At 43.1% G+C, this 19,488-nt stretch overlaps 1 protein-coding gene across 10 annotated transcripts in view; it reads right to left on the bottom strand.

Moving 5' to 3' along the window:
* Positions 1-19,488, bottom strand: part of sorcs2 (sortilin-related VPS10 domain containing receptor 2) — a 327,128-nt gene that overhangs the window by 25,941 nt on the left and 281,699 nt on the right. For all 10 annotated transcript variants that reach the window (XM_084547581.1, XM_084547578.1, XM_084547580.1 and 7 more), the window contains exons 9-13: positions 9,307-9,486; positions 6,547-6,693; positions 3,396-3,498; positions 634-710; positions 328-419 (exon numbers count right to left, since the gene is read on the bottom strand). In XM_084547581.1, coding sequence (XP_084403707.1) covers positions 328-419; positions 634-710; positions 3,396-3,498; positions 6,547-6,693; positions 9,307-9,486 — 599 coding nt within the window. The remainder of the gene's footprint in view (positions 1-327; positions 420-633; positions 711-3,395; positions 3,499-6,546; positions 6,694-9,306; positions 9,487-19,488) is intronic.

Raw genomic sequence — 19,488 nt, 5'->3', positions numbered from 1 at the left:
TATATATATATATATATATATATATATATATATATATAGCCAAAAATTGGGGGCACCCCTGGTCTAGATGTTGCTTTATCATTTCTCTTGTCTTTTTGATGAAAGACGATGCAAGGTTCACTGACTGTCTGAGGCTACTAATAAATTATCCTCCAGCATAAGTCAAAAAAATATTTAATCAACCTGCATCATATCCATCATATCAGATATGGACACGTAGAGGGTTTAATATAAAGCCAATAATGCAACAGTTACGCTCCATTAAACGATGTCATTTATGCAGCAGGAGGAGTTACTATGTCTTTGATAACCTGACTGTGATCTTACTTGAGTATCTTGAGGGGGATGGAGGTGTCCTTGATGGCGACGATGACGCCACCGTGGTCCAAGTAGAGGATGTGATGCTCCTCCTCGAAGACCTTCAAGAAGCAACATTAGAAGGTGGAAAATGAATGACTTTGCTCGATCGTTGTCATTTATTTCAGCGTTAAGAAAACTGTTGGATAAGTTTTGAAAATATTTTATATCTCCTCTGGTTCTCTTCACAGTGGAGAGAGAGAGAGACAGAGAGAAATAGAGAGAGAGAGAGGAGTCCTGGGTATAAAAGAAGAAGCACGAGAGGGCGTGATGTACCTGTCTCCATGTCTTCCCGCAGTCTGAAGTGATGTACATCTCTTCCTTATACTCTACCAGCTTGGAGCCAAGGTTACCTGAAGGAGAGATAAAGAAAAGGGAATCCTTCAGGCAGGGGCGCCGATACGAGGCAGGCAACAACAAAAAAAGAGATTCAAGGAAAGAGTCAAAAACACAGAGAACACTTGCAGGCAGACTAGGGAGTAATTAATTAGAGGGTTATAGAATTTAGAGAAATTAGCTGAATGAGTCTTTCTTGTCAAAACCCGCCGTGGATGAAAGTAGACAGATGATTTGGCTCTTATTTATTTTTACTGTTCAAAATTGTAGAACAAACGCAGACGTACCGGTTCACTGATTACACACAATTACAGATGCGTAACAATACAGCTGTAGCGGCTTTAGACATCGGGCATTGGGTTAGATTTCGTTAACGCACAATATGGACTTATCAACCTTCATTTTTCTTTGTTTTTGTAAGTACTGCTTTATAATTTGCATTCTTTTATTGTACCTCCATAAGCTATGAAACTGATAACCTATAGAATGACTTCAATGCCCATTTAGACTCAGAGAGCAGAAGGGACTGGAATTGGATTAGCTGGACCAATGGATAAAAGGAGCCACCTGGGATGCACCAGGGGTATTGACAAGCCCCGCCTAAGTTGGATGAATGCAATTTGATCCAATCTCTTTGCAATTTACAGTTGGTATTAGTTGGTAGGGCCTTGCATTGCTAAAGGCATGCATAGTTTCAAACCTCACCAATCCAGCCTTTTTGTTATAAATTGCACTTTTCAAACACAAGCCCAGATCCCTTTGACATTATAAGGGTTATTAATACAGACCCAGACAGCCATTGCGCAACCGGGAGCCAATAAATAAGTTAAACTTTATGTGTAACACAGAAGAAACACCCTTACAATACAAAGTTATAACTCCTATTTGTCTGTTTTTCTTATAGTTTTTAATATCTTTTATATCTGACTCACCTCTTTTTTGACTTGCTTTTTTTTTTCTGGCAGAAATGGGACTCCATAGAAAAATGAGAGGCATGGCTTAGACGGCTTATTTTCTCTGTCTCATAAACAGACACAGACAGCTCTCCCTTTAGACTCTCACCCTGCGTGTTATTTATCTATTTATTCATTCATGTATTCATTTGGTTGCTTGCTGTCAGGATTTGCCAGCGCCCAAACAAACACAGTGAAAGTATTCAATAAGTAAAACTGCCGGCGATTCAGTGAACTCCTCCGTGTGTTGGAGTGCTCAGGCATGAAAGCAGGGCGCTTTTATGCTCCATCAGCGCACGCCCGGGCAGAAGGGGAGTAGTCGAAGCTCTTGTCTTTAAAGGAGTGGCACTTTTTAGTTCGGCCACACGGACTGTCTGCATATCACGGAGCGCAATAGTAGCGTCTCGACACATAAAGGCACAAATGGGCAGTAATCTGTTCACAGATGTCACAATAGAATAAAACATAACGCTTTATGTTGGCATGTGGGGATCTAACCGCTATAACCCTCTTGTTCACTAGCAGCCAGCTCTACCACCTGAGCCTTCGTTTCCATCTCTTACTTCATTTATCTTCAAGTTTCTGTACAGCGTGATTCTCTTTTCCCCCGTGGCTATCAACGCCTATACCATAGATAACTCTTCAATTCTTTATGGCTTCATTAAAAAAGAAAGCACTGGTTCTGGATGCTCGAAACTCTCCTCTAAAGCCAGTGTTTGGACAGAAACCTCAAGTGTGATAGGAGGTTTATATTTTGTAGCTATGGCAACAGATCAGACCTCACGCAGGAACTAACGCCGTAGCCTGACGTACACCTCCCCAGAAATGTAACTACACTTCACAGCTACGCAAGCCGCAGGAGCTGCAATTGGTCTGCTTGGTAGAAGCGTGTTTCCGCTTTAGCATTTGCGGTTACTTCTCTATCTCCGCAATTTTCAAATTGATTGTTTTGGATCAATAAAGATGGAACACATCGAGGAAAGGTTAGCTGAGGAGTTTCGGAGATACAAACATTTTTGCGGCTCGTCTTTCGACGAACTTTCGGCAAAGGTTTCGGTCGCCATTGTTGAAAGCGAAGCAGGAAGTAGAAACAAAAATGAACCCGACTGGCAAAAAAGACTCAGCGCCGACTAGTGTTTGGGTGGCGTTTTTACAGAGTGAGCCAGACTGATGGGTGCTCAAGTACAAATGGTTCGCACTGTAAGTAGCCTACGTACTTAGGTTACGGCGTCTACGTCCCGCGTTACCTTAAATGAGCCTTAACGCCGTAGCCTGACGTGCGATCGGTCTGCTTGGTATTAGTATATTTCTGGCTGCTTCTCTGTCTCCATAATTTTCCAATTGATTGTTTTGGATCAATAAAGATGGAACACATCAAAGAAAGACTGACAGAGGAGGTTCAAAGGTACAAGCATTTGTACAACTCGTCTTCGGCGAAATTTTGGCAAATGTTTTAGTCACCATTGTTGAATTTGAAGCGGGAAGTAGAAAGTGAAGCAGGAACTGACTGGCAAAAAAGACACAGCGTAGACTAGCGTACGGGCGGCGTTGCTACAGAGCGAGCGAGACTGACCAGCATACAAGTATAAATGTCTCGCATTGGCGTAGGCTACGTACGTAGGTTACGGTGTCTATGTCCTGCAGAGGCATTAACCACACTTAAGAAGGAAGGTCAAAACTTTATAAATGTCAGACACAGACAAGGTAATAAGACATCAGTAATTTACAGTCAAATATAGTTTTACCCACCAGCACCCATGATGAGGCCTGGAGCAGAGTCTTTGGTGTGGACCGTCCCGGATACATAAGGATTGTCTGCCCAGCGAAGGTGGAGGTGAAGGTGGCAGTCCGGCTGCAAAGGAAACACACGTGAGTCATTAACAGTACAAACAATTTTCCACCATCCAGTAGAGTGTCTCACTGTGTATCTGCAGCAGTAGATTTCAATAAAAGACTGTAGATGCCAGTACTCCAATACTCTGCCATGTTTAATGAGTCTTACTACGCAGATACCTGATAATCCTGCTGCAAATACAGCTCAGTACAGGGGTTTTAGCGCAGTTAATCCAGTTTAATATGGTGAAAGATTTTCAATGGAAGCTAATTCACTTCAAATGAGAGAATCAGGCTGGAGATCCACAAGTGCAGACAATAGTCAGAGGCAGAGCCGATCTGGGGATTTGTTGCTGTGAAACTCCACAGACAAAGCTGAGGCCCATTCTTCACAGGTTCACATGAATGAGTCTGCGGCTTATTTTGTGCTGTATCGTGCATTGACTGCAATCCATCGCTGATAATATGGTCCTTTTTGCAGCGACAGCATTTGATATTTAATTGAGACGCTCATACCTCTCTCAGGTATGCCATCTTCAGATTTCACTCTCTTGGGCTCAAGTAGATTTTGTTGGTCCAAGATCAAAGGTCAAGGTCTTGTGAGCGTGATATCTTAGAAATGCATGGATGGAATTTCCTTATATCTGACACTTAAACTCAGAGAAGAACTCATTCAGAAGTTAAAGGTCAAGTTAATTGCAAACCCATAAAACGTGTCTTTGGTTATAACTCATTTGCTGACTGTTACAGAATTTCACACAAATTGTCAAATAGCAGGGTGGAAGAGGGTGACAAGCAGGAGAAGAGCGCCTCCTGTTGTTCTTGATGTCCACCATATGCCCACTGGTTTCTTGATTCCGAGCTTCAGGTAATTGTCGTTGCACCATCTGACGAAGCTCTCAGCCAGTCATCTGTACTCGTCTGTAAAAATAACGTCTAACAGAAGGTAGTGTGTTTCTTCATTCTTCATGACATAAATATATGAATAAATGTATTAGATTTTATAAAAAAAAAAAAATTTTGAGTAAAAATTAAATTTAACTGCCGTTTAGGTAAGACTTTTAGAAAAGATTCTGCAATATAACATGTAACATACACCGACCAGGCATAACATTATGACCACCCTCCTAATATTGCGTAGGTCTACCTTGTTGCCTCCAAAACAGTTGTGACTCATCAGAGAATGGACATGGGCCTTCTGAGGGTGTCCTGTGGTGTCTGGCAACACAATGTTGCTAGTGGGGGCCTTTGAGGGGAGTGAGCTCTGTGGATCTAGTGAATTTGGAGGCCAGGTCAACACCTTGTGCTGTTCATGTTTTTTTTAAGTTGTTCCCAAAGTGGTTTTGTTTGTGTGCCTGTGTCAGGCTGCATCCTGCTGGGGATGGCTGCTGCCATCAAGGAGTGCCATTGCTATGGGGTGGGGGTGCCTGGTCTGGTCTAGGTGGGTGCTACAAGTCTAAGTAACATCCACATGAATGAATTCCAAGTCCAAAGGTTTCCCAGCAGAACACTGAACTGTGACGAGATGGTCAATGTTATTTACTTGCCCTGTCAGGGGCTTTAATGTTGTGGCCGATCAGTGTAACATGTAATATAACATTGTAGACTCAGTATTTGCTATGACCAATTTTAGAATCATGCCAGTTTTCTACCAGATTGGTTCTCATTTGACAAGCAGTTTGTGGGGGTAACATTACCTGACTGATGACCTGTACTTTAACTAATCTGACTGGATATTTGAATGGTGGTTGGATTACTGGCATGTCAACAATTCTGAGGTGGACTGTAGAGTGTAAGGCTTGGGAAAAAGAACAGACAACTTAAGATAAAGATAAAGTTGGGTTTAGTTTACGCATATTATTTAGTTTAAACCCCAACCAGCTTATGTAAGACACAACTGGTTGAGGTTTAAGTTAGGTTCTGGTTTTGCATTTGAGCTTCCTTCATACCCAACATCTCGAGAAGAATAGTAAACCTCTCGAGGGTTATACGTTAGACTACAAGTCAACACATTCGAGCGTCATGATAAACCTCCCTTGAGCACAGAGGTCATTTCTCATATCTGGCCTCTATCAAGAGGCAAGCTGATGGATACAGCTGACAGCGTTTGCCTGATACACTTGACACACTAGATAGCACATCCACTATCTGGCTTTGTCTATCTTGTGACTTGTGATGCCAGAGAAGCGATGTGTGTGGCGTCAGCGCTTGAAATGAAGCCGTCTCACTGACTGATCGATGTAGCAACCTGCATCCAGGATAACTTTCTCTCTTTTTTTTTTTTTTTTAATAAATACAAGGTTACTCTGCCACGGTATCAATGAGGCTAAAGGGAAGACAAGGTCAATATCAGCATGAACAACCACGCGTGTGCACGCCTCGACGGTAAACACGTCTCGGGCTGATATCTGCGTCCCCCCCCTTCAAATCTGTCAGCCGACTAGAGCGATGGTTCGAATAAAGGACCAGACTCACTCCCCCTCTATCTCCCAGCGAGGTGTGATGTATGGATATCAGACTACGAGTGACTCATTGCTCTTTGCTACGTAGCCCCGCAGCGGCAACTTTGACAAGATGGATGGCGGACCCGGGCAGGCGTCTCACACACATTCTTCAGAGTACAACACTCATCCTTCCCTCTCTTACTTCGCGCTCACACGACGAACAGCCTGGTCGACGGGTCTCGGGATTTTGACGGATTGTTGTTTGTCCAAGCTTGCATCTCCACCAAGGCGTGCAGATGCAAAGTTTGAACGCATTGTCTGGTAGCACAGCGCACGGCACTACAAAGCCAATTACGTTGATCAGCCACAACATTATGACCACTGACAGGAGAAGTGAATGACGTTGACCATCTTGTGACAATACGGTGTTCTGCTGGGAAACTTTTGGACCCGGAATTTGTGTTGACATGTGCGAAACGGCTTTTACAAGAGATGGTTAACAGTCTGATTTCAGTCTTCTGTACGTATGCTTACAACCGTCAGCTGATTCGCTCGGCTCAGTGAGGTCACATGCTTAGAACTAATTTGCAAACGAAAAGGAAAACCTTTTCCAGGGTGCTCACCGCTTTGCAGGTGATCGGCTTTCCATTCATGTCAGTGGTCGGCGGGGTCAAGGGGTCCCAGTCGCGTCCCTTGTTGTAAGTAATTAGAGTCGTCACTTTTCCGTCAATCTTCTGATTGGCCAGGAAGACGCCTTTGATTCCACGTACCTGCGATGGGATGAATTCACAGTGGTTAGCTTTGCAAAACGTTACCGGAATCGCTAATGCTGGATTGCAACCTTGTGCCGAACGCCTCCTTTTAACCAACTGCAGTCGCTGCGACCTGATTACCCAGAGTGCAGCGTGATTTGTGCGTGTTACTTGTAAACCGAACCGCGGCCACTGACGCAGAACGTGCAGGGACCTAAAAGTTCAAAAGATCGCTGAAATCAATACATACTGCATGGCTGCGATGTTGCTAGCTAGAAGCCCTGAAGCTGAAACATTAAAAAGCGAGACAATGATGGAGACAGTGCAGACTTTTAAACAGAGCCAGGCGGCATTTCTCCGTCCACAGACTCCCTTTGCGGTCTATTACGTATTGCTGATGTTTATAGAGTGAAACAAGGTAATTGTTTAAATCACAGCACATAAGCCTTCTTGTTTTCTCTCAAGATTTCTGGCTTCTCTCATTTCCTGTCTGAATTTCTTCATCTTTCGAAAGTCTACTCAGCACTTCATCTTTTTCTCTGCATTTTCTGCTCCTTCTGCGCCGAGTCTTTATCCGTCCCTTGTACATCGTCTGCCTCTCTATCTTTATCTCCATCTACAGCATGTGAGGAAAATGCAGCCCGGAGCGAGGGATGACGGAAGGGGGGAGGAGAAGGAGGAAATGAGTTCCGCAGCGAAGGCCTTTGCCTCCATGGTCCACCGCCTGTTCTTTTCTCCCCCCCCCCCCCCCCCCCCCCCCCCAACACTTCCTCGCTTCTTCTTCCTCCTCCGCTTGTTTCATGTCCTCCGCGCACATTTATCTAGAGACCTTCCCAAAACGCTCAGGTGACACACAGATGAACAATCGCTTGCCTGCTAGAATGAAGGGGTAACATGGGAGTTTTAAGACTCGGGCTGCACCATGACAACGCGTCCAAGTCCTTGAGCAGTCTTCATAATTAATGCTTGCAGTAAAGGGATACAGCACCCATTTAATATCCATTTAGGTGGAGGAAACCACTGGTATACTTTACATTTTTATGCCATTGCCTGTTGTTTGTCTGCGCAACAGTTCCAGGAATAATTAGCAGCTCTGTCCTGCTCTTTATTGCATAGCCCCTCTTCTCATTACTGAGCTAATCCGAGCAAGTCAATGCAATGCAATTGTTTCGAACATTTCTTTCTAGCTGGAGATCTGAAGGGGACATTGCCCTTCATGCATTTGCGTAGCTGCACAGATGGCCTACATTGATAAGCAATTAACAAAATTTAGATCAAAAGGACCCTCCATTGACTTTTTTCTTTATGCTCTGTTGTTCATCAGTGAGGGTAACATGGCGCAGTACCCTGACAGGAGGATTGTTTTGGAGTATGCTCTTATGAAACGAAAGGTTTCGGTCAATACCTCGATTTAGAAGTTTCATTTTGAAAGAAACAATGGCGAGATGAGTTTCTCTCCCGGCTAGTTTGGGATTCCCCTTTGGGACAAAATAAGGAGTCAGATACCGAGCACTGCACAGCAAGGAGGAGGAGGTTGTACCGGCATCTGATAGGAATGTCTCCCAGGTGCTCTCTAGTGGAGGTCACACCTATGTGGAGAAGGGTGAGACTAAAATGTACGGTCTATACTTAACTGTAGCTACGGCGACAGCCCAGACCCTACGTAGACCCTAACGATGTAGCCTGACATGCAACTCCCCAGAAATGTTACTACCCAGACCACAAGCTCTGTGATTGGTCCACTTGATAGTAGCGTGTTCCTCCATCTTCGCAATTTTTGAATTGGTTGCTTTGGATTAATAAAGGTGGAACACACCAAGGAAAGGTTAACTGAGGAGGTTCGAAGGTACAAACATTTGTACGACTCGTCTTTGGCAAAGTTTCAGTCAAATTTTGGCAAAAGTTTCAGTCGCCATTGTTGAAAGTGAAGCAGGAGGTAGGAAATGAAGCAGGAAGTAGAAATAAAACTTAACCCGACTGGCAAAAAAAAAAACAATGCTTGGGGGGGGGGGGGGGGGGGGGGTTGGACTGGCTCAGAATAAAGGTCCTAGTTTACCCTCCTCTCACCGTGACTTGCTCCTGGGACCAGTTCAAATCATGGGTTAGTTAAAATGATACACTGTACAGTGCCTGCACACTGTGGTTGATTGTTCTGCAAATTCCAGGAACTTTTCTTCCTTGCGCTGTCTTTTGTTACTGGCCACTCAAACCATTTCTAAGAAACCAACTTTTTATCTGAAGCGCTTCCACATTTCATTGCGACTTGTTTGTATAAGATAAGCACAAGCAGATCTGAAATCAAAGTGTACGCTGTGATTAATATTCATCAAACTATAGTGAGTCACCTCAGAATGGAAACGAGAGATAATACATCTCATGCGCAATGCATACACACCTGACAGTACAAGGTATTGGAAGTTTAGACGTATTTGTCACTCCAATAGTTGAATTTCCTCCAAACATTCACACTACTTTTGTCTGTTAATAATCTCAATAATGTCCCAACTACATTGGCTCTTAGCCATCAGTAGCAAAACTTGAGACAGAATTTAAATTTATTATCAAAGTGCTGATAAAGAATGAAGTGAAAAGAACACATTTTACATACTTAACACCACAACCCCAGCTCACCTCCAGGATGTCGATGAGGACGTTCTCTTCTGGCTGCTTAGTGCTGCGGATGTTTTCCAGGACAATGGAGTAGTAGACGCCCTGGGGGTCTGACTGGTACAGGTTGTAAGTGTCCGACTGGTACCACTCCTGGATGGCGAGGAAGACCTGGTTCTCGTCTGTACTCACTATCTGAACATCCTTGAGGTAGGAATGGAGGGATGGAGGAAGCAGAGAAGAAGGGAGGATTAGGCATAATGATATATTTGTGAAGTCACCTAGATCATGGTATATCCAAAAACTAATATAAAACGAGTAGGCATAAAGGCAGTGTGTGTGGCCGGGTGTTTTTCGGTGACACCAGCTTATGTAAAGCCTCTAAGGAGCTCAACAGGGTAAGACTCCTGTAGCCTTTAAACTGAGACATGGACAAACACAAGATCTGCAAAACCCCGGCATCTGACAAAAGGCAACTAGACTTTTGAATGTTCTTGAAGAAGCTTTACCATTCATCCTCGTGGCTTCTTGAGTTCCTCAGTTCTACAGAACTGAAGAAGCCACTTATAGTGGTGATACTACAAGGAAACTCAAACACGCCTGGCTTGCCTTTCTTTTGTTTTATATCAACAAACTAGTTACACTCCAGTTCGGTTGTAGTTTACAACCATGTCTTTGAAGGAAGGAATTTGACCTTTTGGATTTAAAATGTTATATATTCTATTCATATCAACCTTGAGTACATGTTTGTCCCAAGTTTGACGAAGTTTTGTCGATGTGTCATGTATTTGCAAAAATGGGACACACATGGGGTAACAATGACCTTAACCTATGACCATCAAAACCCCTTCAACCTTGAGTCCAAATGAACATTTGCACCAAATTTGAAGAAATTCTGTAAAGGTGAGGCGACGCATATTGGGTGGAAACTATAGATGGACAAATAACCCACGCGGCTAATGCATCCAGACATGGCTGTTGCCACAGTGGATACATGAAAAAGGCAAATAAATCAGTGAGTAATGACACATGGGGAAAACAAAGAAAACAGGGAAAGGAAACGAAAAAACAAAGAGGGCCGCGAATAAAGCAGCAAAAGCGTGTGATTCGCTGACGTTTGACAGCAATTCCCAGCGATCCAGACAACACCATGCTGCAAATGCAGAGCAACAGAGCCCAAGGAAACAAACTGAGGGAGACGAGAGAGCCATCGAAAAAGTGTTTCTGGCAGCCCAGAAAACTTGTTAGGTGTAGTTGTCAAAGCTCTAGAGCCTCTGATGCAAATGGTTTCATCACTCATGAAGGAACGACTCAGCACTTTCTCCGCGTTAGTGATTACATTAACATAACATTTGAAGAAAAAGCCGTCAAGAGGGCGGGGTGGGGGGAGAGTGCCCTAGAGACGGTCTTTCTAATCACTGACACTCTTCCATCTTGCACTGAAAAAAAAAACAAAAACACTCAAGCTCAATTACCCTTGGGTTTATGGTTGTGGTTCGAAGTAAGAGCAATATTTATGTGCACAGATCTTTATATTCTTAAATGTAGTGTTGCAGAAATTGCCATAATGCGAATTATACAAAAAAAGGAACAATCTAAGTCTCAGACCCAAGCAAGATTATGATCACGCTCAGAAAATAGCTATATGCTTACACTTTGAAGTCCTTCTCTTGCCTATCCACCTTGCTTATGTTACCAAAGTAACTGCCAGGCCTTTAAATGCAAGTAATGTTACAAACTTTCTTGAGTTGCTTTAAGCAATGGAAGTAGTGATTATGTTTTCTCCCCAAGGCCAACTCTAGCAGTATGCACTTCTTGTTGCGACTGTTCGGTCCTAGAAACCTACAAAAAAAACCTCAAAACTGTGATTTGTTTCAAAAGCTGATGCTTCCATAAGCTCTCATACCGATTCAATTCCCTTAATAAATCCCTTACATGCTGCACTGCAGTTGGTGTGCCGAAGAAACCAAACGGAGCGACCACGGAGCTTTCGGACCTGTCACAATTTGTTCATGTACCGGAGTCAAAAGAAACTCTACTGCTTGTTTGCCTCTATGTGTGTTTGCCTGTCACATCAAGTTTTTACTTTGGAGACTGCTGCAGTGTCTTTAAGTTACATGGTTAAGTTACATTTTCATTCCTGTATAAATAATTCTAATTTCTACTGCTGTCATACCGCAAGATATGTAGACATCAGAACATATTGTATTGCAAGTGAATATCCAGATATCCCGTTGGTATGTCCTGCAAGATCCGAAACTCAAACTCGAAAACTGAGTCTCATACTGATTACATACTCTGGAGCAAATGGAGAAAGAAGTGTGACCCCTAAGTACTAAAGTGCAAAGTAAAGGATGAAGCCAGCTGGTGAATGGAGGTGTAGAACGTACAGCAAAACACTTCTCTCTGATTAACTACCATTCCTTGTTTTTCCCCATCCACTCATTGTTGATCTATAAATCCATAAATGCAATCACTTTGTTTGCTTATCATCAAGGTGGCTTTCCACATAATTTAGTCAAATGTACAGTCCCAGGGAGGTGACAACTAGTAAATCAGCTTCAAGTAACCTTGAACCTCCCATATCCGATCACCGAATGAACCCGCCAACCGACAGTGAATCACTCTACAATAGTATAAACTACAATATAATGAAAGAAACTTATAATTTGTTCTGCAACATTACTTGCAAAGCACTGTCATTTCTGTATAAAGCATTACTGTGCAACACTGGCTTTGAATAGAGGGTTGAATGTGCAGTCGCCATTATGACAGCACCTTATGCGAGTTCAAAATATTCCACCTCATTTACTTTCCCTTGCATTTTCCCCTTCATCTACCTTTACCCTCTTCCCTCTTCGTTCCCTGTTCCAAAGAACTGCACTGCACCTGTGGCTTACAGGTGCCAGCTCGTGTCAGGCAGCTTTTTGAGGATTGAGGTTGGAGTTGGCACTAAGAAGTGTACAAACGTCATCTCCGGCTGCCTTTTAACATCCAGAATCATTCCTCCACCCACCAGAGTGGGGAAAAACATAATCCTATGCTGCGGAAGATGTGTCGAGCTGAGGATGTAAATACTTGCAGACAGCACTGACCGAATCCACAGAGATCAAATACATTTCAGGATTTGTGTAAATGCTGTCTAGAAGGCTCAGGGGTTGGATCAGTCTTCTTGGTTGGAAGACCAAAGTGGCCAAGAGTAAGAAGTCTGCACTCCAGTCTTAACTCAACTCAGAAAGTGGTGGACTGGAGATCATTTCCTTTGTCTAATGGCAAAAGTCTCTATATGTCAGTGTCTTATGTAAAGAAATGTTATTAAAAAAAGGGAAGGAGTACCTACCAGTGTCAGATTTCCTCTTGGATATTTAGTGGGACCATCATGAATGTAGTGCTTCTCACTCAAGCACTTTGATTCTTTGGTTACCCCAATTCTTTGGTTGCTAGCCTGAGCTGCACTAATGCAACTAGTGTTTTCAGCATCAACAGCCTTCTAGGAAAGAAACTGGAGTAGATGGATGCGTAAACAGTTAAATGATTCAAGTTTCCTATCAGGACTGGCTTCTAACCATCCTCCTCCTCCAGTGACCGATTTTACATTTAAACCTGACCTGATGGCACCTAAAACTGTTGAGAAACACTGCTGAGAAAAGTCAAAGAGAGAATTGTAACAAAACTACCCCAAAAAAAGGTGTGTAATCAACCGGAAGAATCCCAGCAACAACAACAACACAAAAATGCCTGTCAATGTAATTGAGATTCTAGGCGACCTGTATTCTCTGGTCCATTACTGGAGTCGGTGGCATTTGTGTTGGGCTTTTACATTCCACCATAGCTAAAGGAGCTAAATGTAGTATGATAAGGGCAAGGGAAAGACAAATGGTCTTGAGACAGCTCACCTTTTGGCATGACTAGCTATGTGCGCTGTGAAAATGCCACCGTTTTGGCTTCAAGTGCAATGTCCTTTGTTCTCGGGCTGAAATCCCAGAGTTGAAATAGCTGCTCTCCACCAGCCTCTCCTTCATTGGTGCTGCATCACTGGGTGTTCTTTGAAAAAAAAAAAAAAAATACATTCCCCATCCATCTCTGACACCGGGGCTACAGTCGCCCCAGAGACAAGGACCACTGCTGGGAGTGAAATATCAGTGACCATGGGACTTAGAAGCTAGATGAGACATTTCAACCTTTACTTGACCCAAACTCAGCATGGTGTTAATAACACCAGAAAGGCACACACAGAAAGAAATAATTAGATGGAGCTAAAGCTAAAATGGAAATTGTCTTTGTAGAGACACAGTCCATGCACATGCTCAAAAATGGAACTACCCTATAGTGTGTTTTTTGATGACGAGTGTGAAACATGTTGAAATCAGTCATGTGTATATGTCTACTGGCCATTAATCAGATTACCCTGGTATATCCTAATAGTATTTCATTTGTTTTTGGTAAACAGCCCCCGTGTACAACCCAAACCGACAGCCAGGCTGCTCAACTCAGCATTGGACTGGGAGCTTCGGGATGATCTGTGGAGGCAATTCAAGTTCCCGGACAAAATCACGCCAACTTCATTGAGGCAAGAGGTGGTGCTGACTTGAGCTAGTTTTAAGAACTTTCTCTTGATAGAGGCCCGGAAGGACCGCATTAAGGCACGCTTCTAGCCCGTCGAGGTGGGATGCAGAAGCTTCCCAGGCCAGTCACTGCCCAAAGTCTACATGCTCATTGGTATTACTGGGGCTGCCAAGAGGAAAGCTTTCAAGTCCACCATTGAAGCTGCAGAAAGGGCCTACAAATGGCTGTGGGTCGAAAGGAGTGAACCGTGGGGAAGTGCTCCCAGGACACAAGTCAGGGTCTGATCTACTGGGTCACCAGAGAGAGGGTGCGTGATGTTGAGAGATCTGAAACAACCAATGGCTTTGGAAACATCACTGAAGATGTAGCACACTTAAGATGTATTTCTGATGAGTCTGATTTCTGGGAGTGCAAATGCTCTTGCCTCGCTTTTTTACCATGCAAGGTGCCGATCACAAACAAGGTCACTTGATGACAGATCAATCTAAATTAGGGCGTCATCTGCATAATTGAGATACTTCTGCAAAACGCGTTCTACTGGCCAAATTGCGTCTGTTCCAGCAGTTTGCTTGCAGCATCGTTTCCAATAGATGTTAAGGGAGGGCACAATTTATGCACAGTGATCACCAGTGGGTGGTTGGTGATGTAACGTGTCCAACATCATCATTAGCTCACCTTCTCTCTCCTCGCTCTCCTCTTACAATAACCCATTAAGACAATCTCTGGGGTGGGCTTCTCCCTCTAATACTGTAAGATCTTGACCTTATGTGAAGTGGCTGAGATGACATTTGTTGGTGTTGTTGGTGTCGCTTCATCTTGTTGTTTCTGTCCATGCTGCTCATTGCCCAACAAACACCGGTGTCCTGTACTCCAGTTTCAAATTCTCTTTTCCACACTGAACTGATCATCGAGTTCCTGAGGTCTTTTTGGTCAGCCTGTTCAGGGATGATTTCACTGGAGTCCGCGGCACCATCTGTTTGGACTGAACTCGTCATACCCTAGTAGGTCTATCAAAGGACTAACAAATTACAGTATTCAGGCTTTGGGTGCCATTTGCTGTTGGCTATAGGCGTCCAATCTTTGCTGCCGCTTTGTATTTATCTGCACTTACAAGCCGGTCAATGCTCAGCGAAATTCCTGCATCCATCACTGTCACATAACTGCTTTCAGGCCACATGCTAAAACTGTAACACTTGCTTGACACATGTCCCGTGCTTATGTCATTTCTCATTCTGCGGCTGGAGGCTAACATGTAATCATTCCAGGCTTCTGCTCCAGCAAATTAAACTCCGTCCTTGCCCCCCTTCCCGTAGCAACCATCACTGAGAACTCTGTGACAACGGCGTAAGGAATGTCTCGCTCATTTCATTAAAAAATGGACAACATCTGATGCCAGATTTCTCCTGGCAGTCAGCTGTGACATAATAGCCTCTTCAGTGTGCTCACCCTCTCTAGGCATTGAGCTCATTTCCTTTCACACTCTAACAGATCCCATTAATCACATTAAAATCCTCATCATGCCCCTTGGACATTAGTGGATTCAGTAAAGAGGTATTTGATACAGTCAGCCCACACATTTCTGCTTTCGGAAAGACTTCACAGGTTTCAGCCCTTGTTCGGCTTTCTTAAGGGTTTCATGATAAGATCAACCCTCTTAGTTATTCAAAGCATGTATTCAAATTGGCTTGTCAAAGCTGTCATTTCAAACACTGAAAGAAATCTGTTGTCAGGGCAACTGCTTACTTGTTTTGATGTGGAGACAACTTCAGCAATATATGCTTTGTATTGATATTTTTTTGTACAGTATATTCTAAATACTTCTTCCCTGGTAGATGAACAGGGCGCAGTCTTGCACTCTGAGTCAGATAACAACAACAACAAAAAAAAAAAACCTACTGGCTTTGTGAGACTAGTAGATTTTTGTTACCACGATTGTTAATACTACTGCCTGTGTGTTTGATTCAACCCAGCTTGCATCTGGTCATACCAATTCTCCCATATACAGTATTAAATACAGGATACAGCAAACCTGCATCCCTACTATCATATTTCTTTCCAGCGAAACACCTTTTGAAGAAAATGTAAGGGTGACTAGTAGATTTTTTCGTCTAAAAATTAGGAAACCTAGTTAATTAACATATTCTGCAACTTAACATATGTATCAGTAATAGGTTCAAAGTATTATTCAAATTCTATATTTCTTTTTAGCCACTCACAGTACTTAGTCCAGGTTAGGGTAGGAAAATGTCCACACGGACTTGAGACAACACTAATGAATTTGCTTTGCGTGTCAAAACTCCTGGATAGAAATCAAAGTTGTGCATTTTTGTGCCCGTCATTAACCCCTACCACCTCCTTGTTGAGTAGAAACTTCATTTCTAGAAGATCAAAAGAAGCTCAAAGACAACTCTTATGATGCATTTACAAGTAACAGAAGCTTGCTACAACTCGGTCAGATGATGTCTCGGTGATGTCATTGATGGGAGGATTGGAAAACTATATATATAACATGGCAAACAAACACACGATTGGTTGATGCGTCACCACGTCAGTGGAGCAACAAAAAAAAGCTGAAGCCAGTATAACGTTCATGCCCCCAAATGTTGGACGTCAGCTCTTTCATATCACTGGCTTCCATTGAAAATGCGATGTCACTAGCTGCTCTTTCACTGCTAGTGTGAATGTACCATTACTCTACGACTTCTGGGATTGGCATTTTCCTTGCCACTCTAATGTCAGTTCCCCCAGGCAGTTTGTGCTTGTTTGCCCACAGATACTCTTCTCAATGGCCAATGGAGTCTGTCAAGATTCAATGCGGAAGCATTATAGCTAGTTAAACAGCATATTGGATTCTAGTGTAGTTCTTTTGCATGTTGTACAACTAAATCTTCTCCACTCAAGATATACTCACATGCTTTCCACTGTCCTAAACATAAAAATGCCATTCTTTCATTTGCTGTTGCAGGCTGTGGAATGAGTGGGAGAGCTAATAAATGTCAACTCAAGTCAGCTCACAAGTCAAATATAAAAAGCGCTTTATAATTTGCACAACATGTGACATTTGCAAAACTGAGCACAAGCAACAGATGACAGATTTCCATGTCATGTACTTTATACCAAATAGCAAAAAAATATCCTGCATCAAATCCTCATAATCTTTATCGAGGTCGGTACAGGCACAGATACAGAACTAAAATTCCATCAACGAAAATCAGATCATTCCATTACTGTTTTGTCCAACTCGGGCTGTAAGTGTTGAAGTTTGCACAACTACATCAAGGTAAAACACCACCTCTCTATTTCACGGTGTTGTATCAGTTCTCCCTGCTAAATGTTTGTTCTTGTCATGTAAAGGGATCCAAGATGGACTTCCAAACTCAAAATGACGGAAAAAGTAATCATGGCATGATTGCCCAGTGTGCCAATTAGTTTGGGAAACCTGCTGCCTTTTTGGGAAGTTGCCTTGCAATGTGAAGATGATGACAACCTTCAATAATATCCTCCTGACTACCAAGAAAAAACTATTGTCCAATCAATCTTTGTAAGATAATTAGAATACTGAAAGCAAAAGGAGTTGATTCAGTAGTATGCAGTGGGTGGGAGATATTCAGGATTACAAATGTCCTCCACAGAGGACAAATTTGAACTACCGCTAGTCAGGAGGATATGAGAAATCTAAGCTTAAAGAAGGACAATTTCGCAAAATGTTTTAGTAAATGTCCTGGCACTATTCTGATGGAAATGAAGTGCTTCTCTCTTTTAAGTACCACCTCTGAAACGCCCTTGAGCGAGACACTGTCTGGTTTTAGTGGAGCAAACTGTAACTCCGGTTATATAATCTCATTTGGTTAAAGAAAGTGTTAAAAATACACAGAAAAGACGACTGCATCCTGAGTGGTAGACGGAAAAATAGGGGACGGGAGCAGAGTGAAAGGGGACAATTATTACCTGTGATTTCACAGGCCAACAAGCTGTATGCGTGTGTTCGTGCATGTATGTGTGTGTGTGTGTGTGTGTTCGTGTGTTTAATCCATAACTCGGGTCAGGTCTCGCAGGACCGAGCCAAACTGCTTTCTCTGATGGCCTCTGCATTTTTCATCCTCCAGCCTTTCAATTATTCACAGTGGAAAATCATGGAAACACTCCCGCACACACACACACAGTCACTCACTCCTCCCTTCAGTCTCTCTCTCTCTCTCTCTCTCTCTCTCTCTCTCTCTCTCTCTCTCTCTCCATCCCTCTTTTCCTTCTCTGTGTCTCTCCCCCGGCACCCACCCCATGTCGCTCGACCTAAAAGCTTCGCAAAGTGTGACCTATCTGCTCACCCAAGTAAGAGGACACATGTAGAGAGAGAGGAGACAAGAGAGAAAGCAACTAGGGCATACTTAACACACACACACACACACTTACATAAACGGATTTATCCAGCGGCCTCCTATCATCTAATCAAATTGATCTCTATTGTCTCCACTTGTTTGGAAGGAGCGTGTGTGTTTGTGTGTGTGTGTAATACAATCCCTTTCACCTTTCTTAAGGATCACTGAGTATTGCAGCTGAAGCAGCCAAACAATTGAGGCATAAGATCTCTCTAAGTGGTCGGCTGGAGTTGAGCAAGAGTAATTCTATACATTTAGTGGAGAGCATATGTGTGTGTGTGTGTGTGTGGCTGCAAAACTCACTCAACGGATTCCTCTCCGTCGGGCTGTCAATACCAGTGATTGTCTTAAAGGTTCTCTTTTCTGAGTTTAAGGCTTAAAAATACATGAGACGCCTCCCCCCGGGCTCTGCATTCAATCAGCGCAGGTCAGGTCAATAGCACTCTGGCCGGTGTCGCGCTAAAATGGCCCCCTGTGCCTCTGACGCTTGACAGCAAAGGTTCCCATCCCGCCTTGTATCGAAGTGAAGCTCATTTATCGTCGTCGCGGTGTCGGTCGCATGAGGCGCAACTGGATCAATGCTTGGCGGTGAATATTTTATGACCGTGATCGTGTTTCAGGCCAGTACCAGGGTGGATACCTGCGCTGACACTTGACACTGATAAAGAAGCGGAACATGGTGGTGGAGCAAGGGACAAGTCAGTTCACCCATAACCTTAAGTCAGCAGCTGTTGACAAGCCAGTGTCCAACCTGTGCTTTAGCAAATAATTATATTATATATTTGTTGGAATATTTCAGAACGCCAAAGGACACCTATACACAAATGCATGATACCAAAAATATTGATTTGGAGGCAACAAGGGAGACCTACCCAATATTAGGACGGTGGTCATAATGTTATGCCTGATCAGTGTATGTGTAGTGGCAGTGAGTTTCAAAGTCTGGCACTCATTGTGTTGAAGCTAAAAACAGGGACTGATAGCACCAACAGTGAATAGGAACATAGGTTGGACAAGATCTTAAATTTACATGAAGTAAAATTATGGAAGTAGAATCCAATCACTCCAAATTTTATGGAAGTTATTCTGCTGCTTGATGAGGAAGTGTGTGAAATAGTGGGTCCTTGTCGGAGGGGATGCACTTTTAATTATTACTAGCTGATGGAGAAGACTATTGAGGAATACCAGAGTATGGCACTGTAAAACAGGTGGAAATAGGGAGTATGTGAGATATTATGGATGTGAAAACTGAAAAATACTGTTG

Source organism: Chelon labrosus (genome assembly GCF_963514085.1).
Source record: "Chelon labrosus genome assembly, chromosome: 1".
NCBI classification, from domain to species: Eukaryota; Metazoa; Chordata; class Actinopteri; order Mugiliformes; family Mugilidae; genus Chelon; species Chelon labrosus.
The sequence above is the reverse complement of the archived record's forward strand: the minus strand, read 5'-3'. Positions and strand labels throughout refer to the sequence as shown.